Genomic DNA, 21,928 nt, shown 5'->3' on the forward strand with positions numbered 1-21,928 from the left:
TGAGGAGTAGTCTGGAAATCAAATTCCGCAAAATGACCTGTGAAATCCTAAAGGTACTCATTGGACTTTGGGCCCTTTAGCGCAGTTAGGGTGCAAAAAAGTGCCACACATGTGGTATCGCCGTACTCGGGAGAAGTAGTACAATGTGTTTTGGGGTGTATTTTTACACATACCCATGCTGGGTGGGAGAAATAACTCTGTAAATGGACAATTGTGTGTAAAAAAATCAAAAGATTGTCATTTACAGAGGTATTTCTCCCACCCAGCATGGGTATGTGTAAAAATACACCCCAAAACACATAATACTACTTCTCCCGAGTACGGCGATACCACATGTGTGGCACTTTTTTGCACCCTAACTGCGCTAAGGGGCCCAGAGTCCAATGAGTACCTTTAGGCTTTACAGGGGTGCTCACAATTTAGCACCCCGCCCACTTGCCAGGACAGTTAACAAACCCCACAAATGACCCCATTTTGGAAAGAATACACAACAAGGTATTCCATGAGGGTAATGGTGAGGTCATTGAAAATTTTATTTTTTGTCACAAGTAAACGGAAAATGACACTTTGTTAAAAAAAATTTTAAAAAAAATTCTGCTAACTTGTGACAAAAACTAAAATCTTTTATGAACTCACCGTGCACCTCACATAATACTTTAGGGTGTCCTCTTTCCAAAATGGGGTCATTTGTGGAGTCTGTCCTGGCATTTTAGGGTCTCTGCAATCATTACATGTATGGCCAGTATTAGGAGTTTCTGCTATACTCCTTATATTGGGTATACAAGTAATGCACTCTGGGCTGAAAGGAAAAATGAACGGCAAACATACCTTGCTCCACATCAATGGCAGATCTTCCTCCACATCAATGGCAGTGATAACCTCAGGAGAGAGACACCCCGTGCCACCCTGCACTCAGGGTGAGCCACCAACTTATGTGACTGGGCCTCAGAACTTTAGTATACAGCATTATGCCTGTAGGATACAGCAATATGCCTGCCAATAGAGATGACTCTGTGTGGCATTAAAGCATCATCATAGGCCCAAATCACATATAAACCGGGGGTGTCCACACTCAAGGGAAATTCAAACATGCCGTCTTATATCGCCAACCCAGGACAGATCAGCAATATCAAGCATGGAAACCGATCCTTCTTCCCACTTTTATGCTTACCCGTTTGGTCTTCAAGCTTACCTCTCCTCTCCCTGCGACAATGTGCGAAAGACCACTGAGTGTGTGCCTACTCCTGTGTCTGGAGTTCCCTAGGTTCTAATAGTGTACCTGCTCGTGGTACCTCTCAAAACACGGCCCTACGCATAGACCAGGCTGGTCAGGACAGCGGGGACAATAAAAACTGGTGTCATTCCTTCTTCCAGTCCTGCTGCAGACACGACAACGTTTTCTTCGGATGCGTTGACCTGGGGCACACGGAATCTGATAGGCGTAATGCCTACCATGCAGTCGGCTAGTTGCATCTGGGGGGGGGGGGGGCTGGCACCTCCTGGATACAGGATGTCCAGAATGATCTGTTCCTGAAATTGGAGGAAAGATCCAGTTCTCCCAGCCTTACTGTAGAGAACAAAGCTGTTGTAAACTGCCAATTGAATCAGATAAAAAGACACTTTCTTATACCAGCGTCTTGTTTTCCGGGTCATTAAATAGGGCGCTAACCTCTGGTCATTGAAGTCCACCCCTCCCATGTTGACATTATATTCGTGGACGACAAGGGGCTTTTCAATGACCTTAGTTGCCCGTTGAATTTGGACTGTCGTGTCTGTGTGAATGGTGGACAGAAAGTAAACGTCCCTCTTGTCCCTCCATTTCACCGCGAGCAGGTCTTCAGTGCGCAAGGCGGCCCTCTGCCCCCGTTGAAGTCTGGTGGTAACGAGCCGTTGGGGGAAGCCCTGGCGACTAGGCCGCGCAGTGCCACAGCATCGGATTCCTTCTAACTTTAAGTGCTGAAAGAGGGCCACACTTGTGTAATAATTGTCCACAAAAAGATGGTACCCCTTCCGGAACAAGGGTGACACCAAGTCCCACACAACCTTTCCACTGCTCCCCAGGTAGTCAGGGCATCCGACCGGCTCCAATTTTGAGTCTTTTCCCTCATAGACCCTAAAACGACATGTATAGCCTGTGGCCCTTTCACAGAGCTTATACAGTTTCACCCCATACCGGGCGCGCTTGCTTGGGATGTACTGTTTGATGCCAAGGCGCCCGGTAAAGCGTAAGAGGGACTCGTCTACGCAGATGTTCTGTTCAGGGATATAAGCATCTGCAAATGTTGAGGACAGGTGGTCTATGAGGGGCCGAATTTTGTGGAGCCGGTCATAAGCAGGGTCTCCCCTTTCATGACAGGTTTCGTCGTCGTTGAAGTGCAGGAAGCGCAGGATGGACTCAAATCGTGTCCTGGACATGGCAGCAGGGTACAAGGGAACATGATGTACTGGGTTCATAGACCAATACGACCGCAATACATTCTGTTTCATTAGTCCCAAGTGAAGGATAAGGGCCAAAAAGATTTTAATGTCGGAAACTTGGACTGGTTTCCACCCGAAAGGCTGGGCATACATGCTCTCCGGGTGCTCGGTGATGAATTGTGTGGCTTTACGGTTGGTCTCAACCACAATTAAGTCCAAGAGAACCTGGGTGATGAACAGCTGCAAAAATTCTAGGGCCGTTCCTAGATGAGCTGTCGCCACCTGGACTCCAGACTGGGCGGTGAAAGGGGGCACTACGGGTGCGGCGGAATCAGGGGATTGCCAATCTGGTTGTGCCAGCACCTCTGGGAGTCTATGGGTACTACGGGCCCGTCTTCTTCTTGGTGGCTGCGACGGGGGTACTACTGCACTTGCCACCGTACCAGTTTCAACTTCCATGCTGACGCTCACCACTTCGCCAGGGTCTACGGAAGCACTGGCACTAAGTCCAGGAGATGCTGCGCTGCTGGTGCCTGCCTCACCAAGAAAACTATCAACAGCGCTAGCACCACCCTGCTGCCCTTGAGGCGGATCCTGCGCCACCTGCGGTCTAACGACTTGGGGTCTGGTACGCCTGGCTCTAGCCGGGACCATAGCCTCGTCATCACTATCGGTCAGGGAACCACTGCTTTCTACAGGTTCAAATTCGGACCCGGAAGATTCGACGGATGATTCTTCCCAAAAGAACTCATCCGACTGGTCCATGTACCTGTATACCTCGTCATCGGAAAGCCCCCTTCTTGCCATTTTGGATTGCTAAATTTATGGGGTTTTCCTCCGAGACTACCCAGAAAAAAAGAGCACCTACCTAGCAAAAAGGGAGTATTTGAGAGGTATTGGGGTTGGTGGGAAGTGGGGTCTCAGAGGCAATCAAACAATCACAGGACAATCAAATACAATTACAGCACAATCGACTCCAATCACAGCACAATCAAATCTGATGCACTCGGAAGGTGATGGGGGGAGGGTGGGATTGGGTGTGGCGGGAAGTGGGGTCTCAGGCAATCAAACAATCACGGGACAATCGAAGCCGATCACGGGACAATCAAATACAATTACAGCACAATCGAATCCAATCACAGCCCAATCAAATCTGATGCACTCGGAAGGTGATGGGGGGAGGGTGGGATTGAGTGTGGCGGGAAGTGGGGTCTCAGGCAATCAAACAATCACGGGGCAATCAAAGCAGATCACGGGACAATCAAATACAATTACAGCACAATCGACTCCAATCACAGCACAATCAAATCTGATGCACTCGGAAGGTGATGGGGGGAGGGTGGGATTGGGTGTGGCGGGAAGTGGGGTCTCAGGCAATCAAACAATCACGGGGCAATCGAAGCAGATCACGGGACAATCAAATACAATTACAGCTCAATCGACTCCAATCACAGCACAAGCAAATCTGATGTACTCGGAAGGTGGTGGTTGGAGGTGGTGGGGGTGGGGGGGGGAGGGTGGGGTTGGGTGTGGTGGGGGGGGAGGGGGGGTTGGGTGTGGTGGGAAGTGGGGTCTCAGGCAATCAAACAATCACGGGACAATCGAAGCAGATCACGGGACAATCAAATACAATCGCAGCACAATCAAATACAAGCGCAGCACAATCGAATACAAGCGCAGCACAGTCAAATACAATGCACTTGGACGATGATTAGGGAGGGGGCCTGAGGGCGATTTGAGGGGGTGGGGGGTTGATCAGGAGCCTGCACGGGGCAGACTGAGTCCTGATCTGATGAGAGGCAGACACAGGGGGTTACTAATCAAAGATCAGTTAGTGATTGCTGGGGAGGACAGATGTAAACAAAGAGCAGGGGATGTAATCAGAAGGGGGGTATGAGGGCAATCGAGGGCCTGGGCAGGTGATCGGTTACCCCCGCGGGGCAGTTAGGGTCTGCTCTGATGGGTGGGGGTGCCGAGGGGTGATGGACAGGTGATAGACAGGTGATCAGAGGGGGATCAGAGGGGGATCAGAGGGTAAGGTAGCTGTATACAGATGTATACAGTATACAGGGGGGTAGTCTGGGATGAGGTGTGGGGGTGATCTAAAGGTAGGGGGGGAGGATCAGGGGTGACTAGGAGGCAGTTAGGGACCTAAACTAAGGGGCAGCGTCGCTAGTTAGTGGCAGGTGAGGGGGGTGGGGGTTTTGTAGGGGTGCAAGGGTGCTAGGCAGGGGTCTGCTGGGGTGATCAGGGGGGGTATGAGGCCTGGGGTGGGTGATCAGGGAGGCTGAGGTCAAAAAAAGCTGTTTGCTGGATACACTTACGAGTGGTTCCTCCTCGCTGGTGGTCTCTGCAACAATGAGACCACGAGGCGAGGAGGAAGCACGTATAAGGCACTTTGTTTACCTAACAAAGTGCCTTATACTTTCTGATTGGCCCATTGTATGGATTCCTCCGCTCGCCGGCTCTGCTAAGTGGCCGGCGAGCAGAGGCAAAATGCCAGGCTTCCGACTCCCGGCGGAGGATCGCGTCACTGATGACGCGATCGCTCCGCCCATGCCCCTACAAGGACCGCCGCCATTTGTCTATACGGCGGTCCTTGCGGGGTGCGCTTCCCGGCCGCCATTTGTATATACGGCGGTCGGGAAGTGGTTAAAACCCACCTTGGGTTCTCTTTAACCACTTCACCCCAAGGCGGTTTTTACTCTAACAAACAAGAGCGATTTTCACCTTTCCGTGCTCATCCCTTTAATTTGTAATAATCATAATGCAATGATCTATATCTTGTTTTTTTTTTTCAACACCAATTGGGCTTTTTGGGGTTGATATTTTGTTTTCAGTAATTTATTTTCTATGCATTTTAAAGGGAAATGCAAGGAAACAATGAGAAAATACATTTTCTCCAATTTAATCCCCTATAGTTTTAATATAAACACTGCTACTGTACATAAAACGCACACATTTTATCTGCCTATTTGTCCTGGTTATCACAACATTTTAATTATGTCCCTAGTACAAAGTATGGTGACAATACATCATTTGGAAATAAAGGTGTATATATCTATCTATATCTATCTATCTATCTATCTATCTATCTATCTATCTATCTATCTATATATATATATATATATATATATATATAGATAGATAGATAGATAATTTTTTTTTTTTTTTGGTGTTTTTTTTCCCCGCAATATTTTCACATGCACGGGGATGCACGAGCACACGGGAGCACGCACGCGGACAGCGGCAGCAACACTGTCTGACTTATAAAAATGTCCTGGAGCCATTAAGAGGCTCCAGCAGGACGTTTTTATAAGTGAGCATGTCATTAAGTGGTTAAGCAACACAGTTACCTGGCAGCCCTGCTGGTCTGTTTGGCTGCAGTAGTGTCTGAATCACACGCCAGAAACAAGCATGCAGCTAATCTTGTCAGGTCTAACAATAATGTCAGAAACATCTAATCTGCTGCATGCTTGTTCTGAGGCTATAGCTAAAAGTATTAGCGGCAGAGGATCAGCAGGATAGCCAGGTAACTGGTATTGCTTAAAAGGAAATATGGTAGCCTCCATATACCTCTCACTACAGTTGTCCTTCAAGAGTGGCTAATGCACTAATGCAGGACAGCCAGGCAACTGGTATTGGTTAAAAGGAAATAAAAATGGCCGCCTCCATTTCCCTCTCAGTGCAGGTGGGTAGATGCTGTCCTAAGCTTGAGGGGCAAAATCAATGTGGCTGCGTCCATCATGATAATACTACATAAGCAACACAGTGAATGTCACAGCTGATCTGGCATTTACAGCTGTATTTTGTCTTTTGTTTGCAGAGCGAGTACATCGCCCCCTGTGACTGCAGACGGGAATTCATATCAGGATTCGATGGCTCAGCAGGTGAGTACATGGATGCCTACGTAGTCAAATGTGGAGGGGCTTAGTAGTAGTAACTTAAGTAGCAAGACTCTGCAGGTCTCTGATTTTTGATTTTCCGATGTGTATGTTTTTTTTTTTTTTTTTTTTTTTTTTTTATTGGTTTGTTTGGGGTTTTTTTGTTTTGTTTTATTATGTTCTCTGATTGCCCAAATTCTTCTAAGATCGGAGGTATTGGACCAATGAGAGAATGCAGAATTTTACTACAGTAATCAGAATACCACACACACATTTTTAAGCCAATCAGAAGACTCAGGAATACTCACTGGTATCCGAGTTTTGTAATTGGTCTAAAATTACGTCAGCTATCCGATTTTCGTGGAAAAACTCTGCGTTCGCCGATTGGTCCACTGCTTCTGAGTTCTGTGACTGGGCTAAGATTATTGTGTTGCAGTAAATGGAATTTCTGTTGAAATCCGAATACTGATCGAAAATGCTGATTTCCGATCGGAAATGCGGAAATTTCAGTTACTAGCATCCCTAGTAGTAAGTCATATAGTACGTGTATCTAGAAAGTTGTTGATGGCTCCGCATCCGAAAGGGGTTGATAGGAATTTTTGGGGTGGTATCCAAACAGCCATGCTCCTGGCAAGTGCAAGGGAGGAGCCAGAAGCTTTTTCAGGGAATGTCATGTGACACCCAAAGTTAAAAGCTCGCCGATACATTTAGTCTGTAAAGTTTTACTGCTTTTTGCCTCTTGTTAGGGAGATTTTTCTCTTACCTCATGACACCAAGACATTAATGGCTTAAAAAAGACAGGAGTTGTGCTATAATACCCTCACCTTGCCTACAGTATTATGTAAATACCGAAAATAGACACGGAGCCACTCTAATAGTGTGAATATGTGTCTATACACCTTTGTAGGGAACCCGAGGTGAGAGGGATATGGAGGCTACCATATTTATGCATGCTTGTTCAGGGTCTATGGCTAAAATGATTAGGGACACAGGATCAGCTGGATTGCCAGGCAACTGGTATTGCTTAAAGGGAACCTTAACCCAATTAAAAAAGAGTTTCACTTACCTGGGGCTTTTACCAGCCCCCTGCAGCCATCCTGTGCCCTTGACGTCACTCCCAGATCCTCTTATCCCACTCATCCAGCTAGTTTAGTTTTTACCAACGCAGGCCACCACACGTATCATTGCATTTGTTACCATGGTTACAGGATGCTATAGAGGGTGTCAACACGTATCTTTGTACGCGTTACAAGTGCAGCGTGTACAAAGATACGCGTTGACACCCGCTATGGTGTCTTGTAACCGCGGTAACACATGCAATGATAGGCGTGGCGGCCCGCCGACTCTGAGTCGGCAAAAACAAAACTAGCTGGGGTCACAAGCCCCGGATCATCAGAGGGGGTCCCCCCTGTACAGGTCAACAGAGAGGCAGGTGATCCCCAGCACAGATCATGGCTGGATCCTCCTGGAGGCAGCAAATTCCGGGGGGTCAGGGTTGCTGGGGGTCCCCGAGCAGGCAAGGCAGAGCCCCTCCCCCAGTAAAGTGATTGGATGTGGGCTGCTGCCTGTGATGGAGGGAAGGGGGGGGGGGAGTAATAGAGATCCCTTTCTGGCCATGCACTTTGCACAAGTCATTGACATGTTGAGGTCATTAAAAGGGACCCGAGGTGTGAGACCTATGGTGGCTGCCATATTTATTTCCTTATAAACAATACCAGTTGCCTGGCTGTCCTGCTGATCTTTCTGGTCAGTAGGGTCTAAATCACACAGCTGAAACAAGCATGCCGCTAATCTTGTCAGATCTGCATGCTTGTTCAGGGTCGATGGCTTAAAGTATTGGAGGCAGAGGATCGGCAGGACAGCCAGGCAATGTGCATTATTTAAAAATAAATAAACATGTCAGCCTTCATATCCCTCTCACCTTGGGTTCCCTTTAAGTGAGCGACTTATATCCCTATTGGGGGCACAAACACTTGAAAGGTTTTTTTAGCTGCTTTCTAGCCTGTCCAAAACTGCAATCAGTCTGTATGTGGGCTTAGGCTTTACTAGAAAACAAACAAAAAAAACCCCAAAACTTTGTTTTGTAGCAGAATGAGAACTTGCAGGGAATTCTGGGATATGTAACATCATATTGGCACAGAGCACAATCCCCTACTGTGGATAGGTTTTATTCTTTTCTTACTCACAGTTGTAGTGACGTCTTATTGGTCTTATAATTTACACCTCTCTATTGTCCCAGAGCCTATTTAATCTTCCACAGTAATTCTGCTCTGCCATGCTTGTCGGAGTTTTAGTAGAAGCAACAGAATGTGGTGGCTTGCTATAAAGCTGCAGTGACTGTGCACGACCGCCCGCTGACACATTCATTATCGGATAAAGTCATACGAGGACAAACGCCTTCCTCCTATGGCTGTACAGGACTTTATGAAGCTAAGCTATACACCAGTGGAGGGCCGAAATTTCACATCGAAATTTGCAATTACGCATCATAATCGTAATGCAAAATTTCAGAGAAAATCGTGATCAATTTCGTATGTAATAGTAATATTTATTAATTCCACATACATTTTCACGAAATTTCGCATACATTTGTGCCAAACTTTAGCGGTTAAAGCAAAGCCCCTATACATGCTATTGATACCAAACTTGCTAAGTACTAAATTGCTACATATGTTAAGAAGAATACTGGGAACAAGTCAAAAAAATAATTTTTTGAAAAAATCGATTTTGAAAATACAAAGGAAAATGGTTTTTAACCACTTAAGCCTATCTGGACGAACATTCTCCTCCAGATAGGCTGTGCGCACTCCCGCGGGCTGCGAGCACTCTCGCCGTTGGCTGTTAACCCAGCAAACAATGAATGGGATTAAAGATCCCATTCATTGATCAAAGCCCCCTGCAGAAAAACCAACAGCCTCTTATCAGAGGCTGCGGTTTTTCTGAGATTCAAAAAGTTTCCCATCTTCCTAATGTTTCCTGGAAGCGTAGGATCACGCTTCCAGGACTTTTTGACTGTGGCCATCTTGTGGCCAAATAGTAAAACTACACCCACATCCATTTTTTTTTAATTAAATAAATCCATTTTTTTTTTTGCATTTAAAATTAGCTGTTTACCTCCCACACCAAAAATTACCCAAATAAATGTTTTAATTAAAAAAAAATGACAGTTAAAAAACAAAAAAACTTAAAACAAATAGTTACCTAAGGGTATGAACTTTTTAAATATGCATGTCAAAGGAGTATATTAATATCATTTTTTTTTTAAATTATGGGCTTGTAAATAGTGATGGACGCAAATTGAAAAAATGCACCTTTATTTCCAAATAAAATATCGGCGCCATACATTGTGATAGGGACATAATTTAAATGGTGTAATAAACGGGACAAATGGGCAAATAAGATACATGGGTTTTAATTACGGTAGCATGTATTAATTTCAAACTATAATGGCCAAAAACTGAGAAATGATGATTTTTTTTTTCCATTTCTTTCTTAATATTCCTGTTAAAATGGATTTAGAATAAATTAATTCTTAGCAAAATGTACCCCCCAAAGAAAGCCTAATTGTTGGTGGAAAAAACAAGATATAGATCAATTCATTGTGATGAGTAGTGATAAAGTTATTGGCAAATGAATATAAGGTGAAAGTTGCTCACATGCAAAAAATAAACAACCCTGTGGGCTTTAGTGGTTAAACTGTCATTTTTCCAGAGTTTAAAAAACATTTTCTCTTTGCATTTTAAAATTGATTTTCTCAAAAACTACAAGGTCTTTTTGGAAAATTATTTTTCTGACTTATATCCACTATTCCCCTCAACACATATTGCAATTTTGGTGTAATTGGCATGTATGGGGGCTTTGCTATTCACTGCCAAAGTCGGCACGAAATTGCAAATGACTGTATGTAATCAATTGAATTTACAAATCGTAATTGTGTATCGGCGTAATTGCGAAAATGTACGCGAAATTTACCGTAATCGTAATTAGTTGATTATGATAATCACTACTATACACTAGTAGATCCTCAGCTCAGTTGACATTGGCCGGCATTTTAGCAGTTTCTAATTTTCACGCATTGGAATCCCTTTTGCCGTGGACAGCGATGCTATAGCAATTCAGCAATGGCTTTGCAGCAGCATGGGTGCTCCATACGATTTGGAAATGGACGCAACACCCAGTGGAGATAAGACCTGAACTCTAGCACAGGACAGAAGGAAAACATAGAGAAATGCACCCTGTATGTATTTACAGAGTTTAGCCTGTCTAATTTGCCCCTCATCTCTGACTAATCACAAGTGTAATTTGATCTCTCAGCTGTGTCAGCTCAGGAATCTCGGCAGTCCTTGGCATAGCAGCTAATCAGTAAACAGGCTTTTAACCCTATGTCTGCTTCTATGAAAGCAGGAAGTACACATTGCAGATTTATTGCAGGATTTGCATCATCAGCTGTAACAAATGTTTCTCTTTAAAGGTTATTATACTGTTGCTTGTCTTTTAGAGTAACGTGGAATTTCTAAATTCAGTTCCGCTTTAATGGCTTATGAAGAAGCTGACCTGTCGACTAATCTTTTTCAGTGTAAATGGTCAACATACGTGACCATTGTGACTGTTTTTGTTTTTGAAACTTTTTATTTTTTATTTTTTCTATTTGCACTTTTGTTTAAAGAGAAACTGTGACCAAGAATAGAACTTCAGCCCAATCAGTAACTGATACCCCCTTTTTCCATGATAAATCTTTTCCTTTTCACAAACTGCTCATCTGGGGCTCTGTATGGCTGATATTGTGGTGAAACCCCTCCCACAGGAAACTGTGAGGACCATGGTCCTGGCAGTTTCCTGTCTGTGAACCTTGTTGCATTGTGGGAAATAGCTGTTTACAGCTGTTTCCAAATGCCAAAAAAGCAAGCAGCAGCTACTTACACTGACATCACCTACCAGCAGTAAAAATGTCACCATGTGATAAATGTCAGAATGTAAATCAGGGAGAGGAAAGATTTTATAATAGGTAAACACTGAGTAAATCATGTATACATAATTATTGTAAAAATGAAGCACTTTTTTTAATTACATTATTCTCACTGGAGTTCCTCTTTAAACTCAGAGTCAGTGATTAGCTGAGTGTCAGTTTTACGGTGCGCACAGACCTTTGACGGATGTCGCCCATCAGGAATCAGGACCTGATCCCCTTAGGCGACATCACTGGGCCGGGCTGCACACACTCGTGTCCGCTGTGTTGCTATGCAGGAGGTGGGGAAGATGAACGGTGCATGCGTGACATCACACGGTGGGCGGGCACAAGCAATGGGATCGGTGGGGGATCAGTGTTGCTGCGGTTGAGTAGATCTGCCCAGCGGATCTCTCGGGGGTTGGGGATCACCAGCTGCCATACACATGCCTGATTATCGGCTGGGCTGGTTGTTATCGGCCGTCTCAGCCAACTTAAAGGGAACCAGTGCTGAGGGAAAAAAAAGTTTTATACATACCTGGGGCTTCCTCCAGCCCCATGCGCTCGGATCGCTCCCACGCCGCCATCCTCAGTCTTCTCCGTCTTCTGCATGGAGTCCTATAACTTCCTCCAGTCGCGACCAGTCTGATGCAAGTGCAGTGCGCTATTTACATATATCTCCAGTAGCCGCCCGGGAGATACGTAGGGGGCACACTTCTCTTGTGCAGACTGGCCGTGACTGGAGGAAGTTACAGGATCCAGTACCGGAGCTGCAGAAGGCTGAGGACGGCGGCGTGGGAGCGATCCGTGCGGATGGGGCTGGAGGAAGCCCCAGGTATGGATAAATAATGTTTTTTCCCCTCAGTTCTAGTACAGTTTCAGGCGTGTGTGTAGGCCTTTATATAGCAAATAATGAGTGGAGTTTGGAAAGCCTTTAGAAAAACAATAATGCATGGAAGGCTTTAAAGGGAACCTAAACTGAGGATGTGGATTTTTCCTTTTAAAATAATACCAGTTGCCTGACTCTCCTGCTGATCCTGTGTCTCTAATACTTTTAGCCACATCCCCTGAACAAGCATGCAGATCAGGTGCTCTGACTGAAGTCAGACTGGATTAGCTGTATGCTTGTTTCAGGTGTGAGATCCAGATACTACTGCAGCAAACTAATCAGCAGGAGAGTCAGACAACTGGTATTGTTTAAAAGGAAACATCCATATCCCTCTCAGTTTAGGTTCCCTTTAAGCTCCACAGTGTTAAAATCCAAATCAGCCACTCCTTTTGTGGAAATGAGTGCCAGGGAATGCCATATTATGACTCAGACTTTATTATTATTCATCACAGTGTAAAACCTGTAGCTGCCATGTTTATCCCCGCTTTATAAAAATGAAGGTTACCCGGCTGTCAGGCTGATCTTCTGGCTTTAGCAATCAGTCGCGCCTGCAACAAGTCACATGACCTGTATACTGGCACTGGGTCAGCAGCTCAGAAAGTGTGAGAGGCGCCAGTATTGACCGTTGTGTACTTTATACAGCGCTATGGAAGATGTTGTTGCCACATAAATAAAATAATAATAATAGAGGCAGCAGATCAGCACAATAGACAGACAAGGCGGTCTTCATATCTGATACAGCACAGATTTCCTTTAAAGCAAACCTGTCACAGAAAAAAAAGTTCGCTGCCATAGGGCTTAATGAGAGGATCGCAGTAGTGCAGCGTACCATGCGCTGCTAGCTTCCTCGCGCTCTTTCTAAGTAATGGCCGCTCCACTGAACCTGCCCTGAGCCCCAGCCGGTACAGAGGCTTCAATGGACGTGATCCCCACACTTTTATAGGCCCAATTGTGTGGGGATCACGTCCATTTAAGCCACTGGACCTGCTGGTGCTCAGGGTCAGATGAGTGGAGCGGCAGTTACTTAGGGGAGCAAGTAAGTAATCAGAGCACACTACGCCGCTGCACTACCGCACTCCTCTCATTAAACAGCACAGCTTAAAGAATCAACCCCATAATCACCTAAGTAGCAGGAAGCCTCTGAATGGTCCAGAGGCATCCCAATCCATCTTGGAGCCCATCGCTGCTGTGCAGGGTCTCTCCAAACATATCTGATTAGAGGTTGTTGGCTATGTTATTGAGGCTGCATTCCCTTCCACAGAGGGTCAGCTTTGTGCTGCTGTGCAGGCACATCTAATTGTGCACGCGCAGTACGGCCATGCTTGTGTGCAGAGGGGAGTGCGGCCCCAACCAAAAGAAGAGTCCCAGCAAGTGGCAATTGGGTTAAGGAAGACATGAGAAACCTCTGGAGTGTTTTTGTTTTTTTGTTGTTTTTTTGCTGGATATGTTTACAAGTTTGCTTTAAAGCGAACCCGAGGTGAAAATAAATTGAAAAGGTAGCCGGGTGGTGCTTCTCTGTGCAACTCTGCTTACAGCATAGGATGAGGATGAGGAGGCAAGTCGATGACAGCCGGGTGCTCACAAAAATTAGCCGGGTGGAGCACCCAGCTAAAAGAGCCTGGGGAGAACACTGCTGTAGGTACCTCCAGGGCTAAATTTACTGATATTCTACTATTAAAATGAACCTTAAAGAAAACCTGTAATGAAACAACGTCCCTTGGGGGGGGTACTCACCTCAGGTGGGGGAAGCCTCCGGATCCTATCGAGGCTTCCCCTGTCCCCACGGCAACAGCGATGAAGCTCCCCGAACAGCGGGGATGTAAATATTTACCTTCCCGGCTCCAGTGCAGACGCAGTATCGGCTCTCCACCTCGGAAATAGCCGATCGATGTCGGGCTGCTCTACTGCGCAGACGCAAGTCGTCTGCGCAGTAGAGCGGACCCGACGGAGATAGGCTATTTTCGCCTATCTCCGTGCGGAGAGCCGCAACAGCGCCCCCGCTGGAGCCAGGAAAGATAAATAAATCAGCACTTGTCAGGCTTGTCAAGGGAGGATTCAGGGACACTTCATGGGAGCCAGCGCTGGACTGCCTGCAGCTACAGGGGTGGGGGAAGCCTCATTGGGACCCAGAGGCTTCCCCCTCCCGAGGTGAGTACCCCCCAGGGGAACTTTTTTTTGTTACAGGTTCTCTTTAACCAAGTAAAAAAAAAAGCTTCACTTACCTGGGGCTTCCACCAGCCCCCTGCAGACATCCTGTGCCCATGCTGGCAATCACCGATCCTCCGGTCCCCCACAACCAGACAGTTTTGTTTTCGCCAGGCCAGTGCACCTGCGCAGCCCTGGCCATGCGTGTCCCTCAATTGCGCTGCCATGGCCATCCTGCGCATGCACAGGATGGCGACAGCAGTGCGATTGAGGGACGCGCGTGGTCAGGGGCGCACTGGCCGACTGCGGGGGACCGGAGGATTGTGAGTAATGGTGCAGGCACAGGACATCTGCAGGGGCCTGATGAAAGCCCCAGGTAGGTGAAATTTTTTTTTCTAATTTTTTTTCTTGAAGTTGGTGAAGGTTCACTTTAAAGGGTAAAGAGGTATTGTAAAATATCGGTATGAAATACCGATATTTTACTATAGCTAAAACTAACCCTATTCCTAGAACCCTCCCCCCTGACACTTAACCCTCCCCCCCCCCCCCCTTTCTCTTCACAGACTGCTTCTGCTCTCTGTATCAGGCATCAAGTTTTTTTTTAACATATTGCTGTTCAGGGAAACAGAGAGGGTCATCAAACAATTTATTAGTTGGACTAGTATTATATGTACCTTTGGTTATCTCATCATGTCACGTGTCAGTTCAGGTATCCTTTTAAGGGCATCAACAAAAATGAGGGAGAAAGAGATGAAAAACCTTAACTCATACTGAAACATACCGAAATGTTTTTCATAGTTGCATGTTTACAATCAGTACCATTATATGCTTTACAAGGGAGACGTCTTTGGTTTTGTCTTTTTACTCGCTTTTCTGTTTTTATCCGATATCATTACAGTGATGTGGCTTTTAGGATTCAGCATAGATAGTGTCATGTTGTATCATTGCTCGCTTTTACAGATGCTCTATGTTTTTGTGGGCAGAATTGTGGTTTTGGAAATATATTGTATGTCTGGAGTAGCCGCTGCTGATCTCATCTTATACTTTGTTTATGTGGTTGCAGGAACTGCGATAGTGACAGAGCAGAGCGCGGCTTTGTGGACGGATGGACGCTACTTCCTGCAGGCCGCCCAGCAGATGGACAGCAACTGGACCCTGATGAAGATGGGTGAGGTGGATCACTGCTTCTCCAGTCTCATTCCATTGCCTCATTTAAAGGAAACTTTAAGTGAAAACTTTAGAGGTCATTTACTTACCTCAGACTTCTTCCAGCCCCCTAAAGTCTTCCCAGTCCCTCGCCACCATCATCACGTGCTGCTCCATTCCTCTGATGTCCCACTCTGAATGCTGCATTTGCAGCCCCTTGCCTCTTCCATCACGGTCCAGTGGCCTGGAGTGTTCTACTCTTGCGCAACAGGTAAAATTGCTACTGCACATGTGCAGAACGCTTCCAGCTACGGGACGAAGAGGAGCAGACAGCTTATGGAAGGGGGCAACGGAGGAACTGAGCAATACAGAACAATGGCGAAGGACCAGGAAGATTTAGGGTGCTTGTAGAAGACCTAGGTAAGTAACTGGCCAATAAAGTTTTCACTTAACATTGACTTTAGAATGGGTTACTGATAACGGAGGGGTGCCAATGTTTGTTTTAAAAAATGTATTCTTATCAGTGAGAAATCTTCTTCTTTTCTTCTACCCCACCTTTGCTGCTGCACAAGGGGCTGTTCATTCCCCTGCCTGTTGCGTTCCTCTACTATAACAATAAATCGAATACTGATAAGGTGAAATCTCAGCTCACAGAGTGGAGATTGATCAGATGTTTCGTTTTAACAGTAACTTTTGTGAAAATAATATGATTATTAGTTATTTAACTTCTAAAAGGATTGGACTTTAAAGGACAGCTGAAGTGAGAAGAATATGGAGGCTGTTATATTTATTTCCCTTTAAACAATACCAGTTGCCTGGCAGTCCTGCTGATCTATTTGGCTGCAGTCATGTGTGAATCACACCAGAAACAAGCATGCAGCTAATCTTGTCAACCCTGACAATGTCTGAAACACCTGATATGCTGCATGCTTGTTCAGGGTCTATGGCTAAAAGTATTAGAGGCTGATGATCAGCAGGACTGCCAGGCAACTTGTATTGCTTAAAAGAGAATACATTTGGCAGCCTCCATACCACTCTTTCTTCAGTTGTCCTTTAAAAAGTAATACAAGGAAAAGAAGACTGTTGAACAAAGACACATGTACCAATTGAATATCACCACACGTAAACCTGGAGGGGGGGGGGGGAGTTTTGCTTACCTTGGGCACCTTCCAGACCCCCACAGTCTATCAGGTCCCTCAGTTTTCTCCCAGTCACCTCCAATGTGCCACTGTCCCCCTCCGAAAGAGCGCTGACTAGACAGTGTAAGCCTTTATGAATGGGGCTTGCAGTAGCCTGCCACTAAAGGCCCATACACACAGCATACACTTGTCTGTAGTTGTGAGGCAGCGACAAACAGACGAGACAACAGCATATTTATGGCAGCAACAATTCGAGTTTGCAACAGTTGTACACACGTGACAACAGAAAGAGTGAAGACACGATGGAAGCTGTCTGCCACAGACTACGTACAGTAGTAGTACTATGGTAGCGAATCTGCTGTCTGTACACACGACAGGACACCAACAGACTAAGCGACAGTTCGTGAGACAAAAGTCACAAGAGCTTCACCAGTTGAATCAAAACATGGCTGTGTCTGCTGACAGTCTTTGTCGCTTGCCGTGTCCACACGAACAAACCATCCCTCAACACGTGTCTGTACAGACATTTTGTATGCTGTCTGTATGGGCCTTTAGTCCAGTTGGAGAGCTTGGAAGAGGACCCCGGAACAACGGAGGGACCAAGAGGAAACTGATCAACCTGAAGGACTGCGGGGGCTGGAAAAAGCACTAGGTAGGTACAATTCAACTTTTTTTTCCCACCTCAGTTGTCCTTTAAATATAACTCGAACTTCTGCTGAGCTAGAGTGGTGTAAAGTAGAGGAACAGGGTAATGATCAATGTCTGGAAGATACTGATAGTTTCCCTGATCTACTACAAATGGAATAGTTTATGGTCACTTCTAATCTGATTAGCTAAAGACTGATTAATAGTCTTACTTTGTATTCAAGTACCCTTATTTATCTTGATTACCTGCCTGCCACCTTAAAGCAGACCAGAACACCGATCTTCCTCTCTGCTCTAAAAGATAAGCAACAGTATATAAACCTTTACAGAAAAACATTTATTACAGCTGATCCATATCCTGCAATAAATCTGCTGTGTGTATACTTACTGCTTTCATGGAAGCAGATTAGTTACATAGTTATTTTGGTTGAAAAAAGACATACGTCCATCGAGTTCAACCAGTACAAAGTACAACACCAGCCCGTCCCCCACATACCCCTGTTGATCCAGAGGAAGGCGAAAAAAAACCTTACAAGGCATGGTCCAATTAGCCCCAAGGGAAAAATTCCTTCCTGACTCCAGATGGCAATCAGATAAAATCCCTGGATCAACATCATTAGGCATTACCTAGTAATTGTAGCCATGGATGTCTTTCAACGCAAGGAAAGCATCTAAGCCCCCTTTAAATGCAGGTATAGAGTTTGCCATAACGACTTCCTGTGGCAATGCATTCCACATCTTAATCACTCTTACTGTAAAGAACCCTTTCCTAAATAAATGGCTGAAAGGTTTTTCCTTCATGCGCAGATCATGTCCTCTAGTCCTTTGAGAAGGCCTAGGGACAAAATGCTCATCCGCCAAGCTATTATATTGCCCTCTGATGTATTTATACATGTTAATTAGATCTCCTCTAAGGCGTCTTTTCTCTAGACTAAATAAACCCAGTTTATCTAACCTTTCTTGGTAAGCGAGACCTTCCATCCCGCGTATCAATTTTGTAGCTCGTCTCTGCACCTGCTCTAAAACTGCAATATCTTTTTTGTAATGTGGTGCCCAGAACTGAATTCCATATTCCAGATGTGGCCTTACTAGAGATTTAAACAGCAGCAATATTATGCTAGCATCTCGAGTTTTTATTTCCCTTTTAATGCATCCCAAAATTTTGTTCGCTTTAGCTGCAGCGGCTTGGCATTGAGTACGATTATTTAACTTGTTGTCGATGAGTACTCCTAAGTCCTTCTCCAAGTTTGATGTCCCCAACTGTATCCCATTTATTTTGTATGGTGTTAGACCATTGGTACGACCAAAATGCATGACTTTACATTTGTCAACATTGAACTTCATCTGCCATGTATGTGCCCATATAGCCATCCTATCCAGATCCTGTTGCAATATGACACTATCTTCCTGAGAGTTGATGATTCTGCACAATTTTGTATCATCTGCAAAAATAGCAACATTGTTCACTACTGCATCTACTAGGTCATTAATAAATAAATTGAAGAGCACTGGACCCAGTACAGACCCCTGTGGGACCCCACTGCTAACAGTCTCCCATTTTGAGTACGATCCATTGACCACAACTCTTTTTCTGTCCATTAGCCAGTTCCCTATCCATGCACACAAACTCTTCCCCAGTCCTTGTATCCTCAACTTTTGCACCAGACTTCTGTGGGGAACAGTGTCGAAGGCCTTTGCAAAGTCCAAGTATATCACATCTACAGCATTCCCAATATCCATATTAGCATTCACTACCTCATAAAAGCTGAGCATGTTAGTCAAACAGGACCTGTCTTTAGTTAACCCATGTTGATGCTGAGAAATAAGATTATTTTCTACTATGAAGTCATGTATAGTATCTCTTAGTAACCCCTCAAATAGTTTGCATACAACTGATGTTAAGCTTACAGGTCTATAATTTCCTGGATCAGATTTTTTGCCCTTCTTAAAGGGAAGGTTCAGGGAAACGTTGAAAAAAATAAAAATCCATATCCACTTACCCGGGGCTTCCTCCAGCCCGTGGCAGGCAGGAGGTGCCCTCGCCGCCGCTCCAGAGGCTTCCGGTCGTCTTCGGTGGCCGACCCGACCTGGCCAGGCCGGCTGCCAGGTCGGGCTCTTCTGCGCTCCATGGACGGGCTCTTCTGCGTCCCACGCGGGCGCGCTGACGTCATCGGATGTCCTCCGGGCTGTACTGAGCAGGCGCAGTAGTTCTGCGCCTGCGCAGTACAGCCCGGAGGACGTCCGATGACGTCAGCGCACCGGCGTGGGACGCAGAAGAGCCCGTCCGTGGAGCGCAGAAGAGCCCGAATTGGCAGCCGGCCTGGCCAGGTCGGGTCGGCCACCGAAGACGACCGGAAGCCTCTGGAGCGGCGGCGAGGGCACCTCCTGCCTGCCACGGGCTGGAGGAAGCCCCGGGTAAGTGGATATGGATTTTTATTTTTTTCCACGTTACCCTGAACCTTTCCTTTAAATAATGGGAAAACGTGGGCTGTACGCCAATCCACTGGGACTCTGCCAGTTGTAAGAGAGTCACAAAAGATAAGATAGAGGGGCTTAGCTATAACTGAACTTCTCTTAGGACCCGAGGATGCATGCCATCCGGGCCAGGTGCCTTGTCTATTTTTAATTTATTTAGTCTTGCCTTTACTTCTTCCTGCGTTAAGTATTTAATATTACAGTTAGAAGATTGAGACTCTTCTGCCTCTGTAATTTGCAACAGTGCTGTTTCCTTTGTGAAGACAGAAGCAAAGAAAGCATTTAATAACTGTGCCTTACCTTGGTCATCCACCATTAAGTTCCCACCCTCATCCTTTAGGATTCCTATACAGTCAACCTTTCTTTTTTTAGAGTTGATGTACTTGTAAAACTTTTTTGGGTTAGATTTGATATCCCTAACGATTTGATTTTCAGCTTCGATCTTTGCCAGCCTAATTTCTTTTTTACAATTTTTATTGTACTCCTTATAATTGCTTAGTGCAGCCTCGGTCCCCTCCTGTTTTAGGACCTTATAGGCATTCCTTTTCCTCTTCATTTTATCCCTAACCTTTCTATTCATCCATAGAGGCCTTTTTTTTATTCCTAGACATTTTGTTTCCATATTGGATATACATACTACAATATTGATTAAGAATAAGTTTAAAAGCTTGCCATTTCCCTTCAGTGTCCTCCCCTTGTAGTACATTATCCCAGTTCACCAAACTTAGTGCCTGCCTAATTTGATTGAACTTTGCTTTTCTAAAATTCATAGTTTTAGTGGTCCCGCTGCCCCGTGGCCTATCAGTCACCAGATCAAACGTTATCATGTTGTGATCACTATTTCCCAAATGTTCTTGAACCTGCACATTTGATACATTATCTGGTCTATTAGAAATGATCAGATCCAGTAATGCATTCCCTCTAGTTGGTTCTGTTACCATTTGAGTCAAGTAATTGTCCTGTAGTGCTGCCAGAAATCTGCTGCTTTTACCAGAATGGGTAGCCTCAATACCCCAGTCAATGTCTGGAAAGTTGAAGTCGCCCATAATTATGACCTCATTTTTACTTGCAGCTTTTTCAATCTGCTGTAGTAATCGCAGTTCTGCAGCTTCATTAATAAGAGGTGGTCTGTAGCATACCCCAATAAGCGATTGGCAACTTTTATTTCCACCATGAATATTTACCCAAACGGACTCCACATCTTCGCAATCTTCCTCCATCTCATCGTTGAGGACAGCTGTAAAAGAATTCTTAACAAAGAGACAAACCCCTCCACCTGTTTCCCTGTTCTATCCCTCCTAAACACATTGTATCCTTTTAAATTAGCTATCCAGTCATGGCTTTCATCCATCCATGTCTCGGTTATTCCCACAATGTCATAGCCTTTGTCATTCAGAATGAACTCTAGTTCGTCTATTTTATTTGCAAGGCTCCTAGCATTGGTTACCATGCACTTTATATTTTTACCACCACATTTACCAATTTTGTTTACACGAAATGGGCTACTTGAAGTTTTACCAACCTCCTTAATCTTTACACTGTCCCCACCCCCCTCTCCACCCCCCATAATGTTAGGCTCCCACTGCCTTTTTACCTTATCTTGTCTACATATTGAGACTTTATCCTCCCGCCTCCCCCCAGATCCTAGTTTAAAATCTCCTCCAACCGTTTAGCCATCTTCTCCCCCAATGCAGCTGCACCCTCCCCATTAAGGTGCAGCCCATCCCTGCTGTAGAACCTGTAGCCGACTGCAAAGTCTGCCCAGTTCTCCAGGAACCTAAACCCTTCCTTCCTACACCAATTTCTCAGCCACTTATTTAACTCCCTAAGCTCCCTCTGTCTCTCAGATGTAGCGCGTGGCACTGGCAGTATTTCAGAGAACACCACCTTGGAGGTCCTTGCTTTAAGTTTATCTCCAAGTACCTGAAAATCATTTTTAAGGACCTTCCATCTCCCACTAACTTTGTCATTGGTGCCAATGTGTACCATGACAGCTGGGTCTTCCCCAGCCCCACCCAATAATCTGTCAATTCTTTCCGCTACATGCCGTAGGGTTAACATCCTGTGTATACAAATTAGCTGCTCAGCCGAGGCAGCCAGCTGACACAACTGAGCAATCAAATTACACATGATCATAGATGAGGAGGGATTAGACAGGCTAAACTCTCTAAATACATACAGGGTGCATTTCTCGATGTTTTCCTTCTGTCCTGTGCAAGAGTTTAGGTCTGCTTTAATACTT

At 45.3% G+C, this 21,928-nt stretch overlaps 1 protein-coding gene across 5 annotated transcripts in view; it reads left to right on the top strand.

Moving 5' to 3' along the window:
- The window catches only part of XPNPEP1 (X-prolyl aminopeptidase 1), a 94,791-nt gene that overhangs the window by 23,959 nt on the left and 48,904 nt on the right, over positions 1 to 21,928 (top strand). For all 5 annotated transcript variants that reach the window (XM_068258775.1, XM_068258776.1, XM_068258779.1 and 2 more), the window contains exons 3-4: positions 6,245 to 6,308; positions 15,345 to 15,449. In XM_068258775.1, coding sequence (XP_068114876.1) covers positions 6,245 to 6,308; positions 15,345 to 15,449 — 169 coding nt within the window. The remainder of the gene's footprint in view (positions 1 to 6,244; positions 6,309 to 15,344; positions 15,450 to 21,928) is intronic.

Source organism: Hyperolius riggenbachi, chromosome 10, assembly GCF_040937935.1.
Source record: "Hyperolius riggenbachi isolate aHypRig1 chromosome 10, aHypRig1.pri, whole genome shotgun sequence".
NCBI lineage: Eukaryota > Metazoa > Chordata > Amphibia > Anura > Hyperoliidae > Hyperolius > Hyperolius riggenbachi.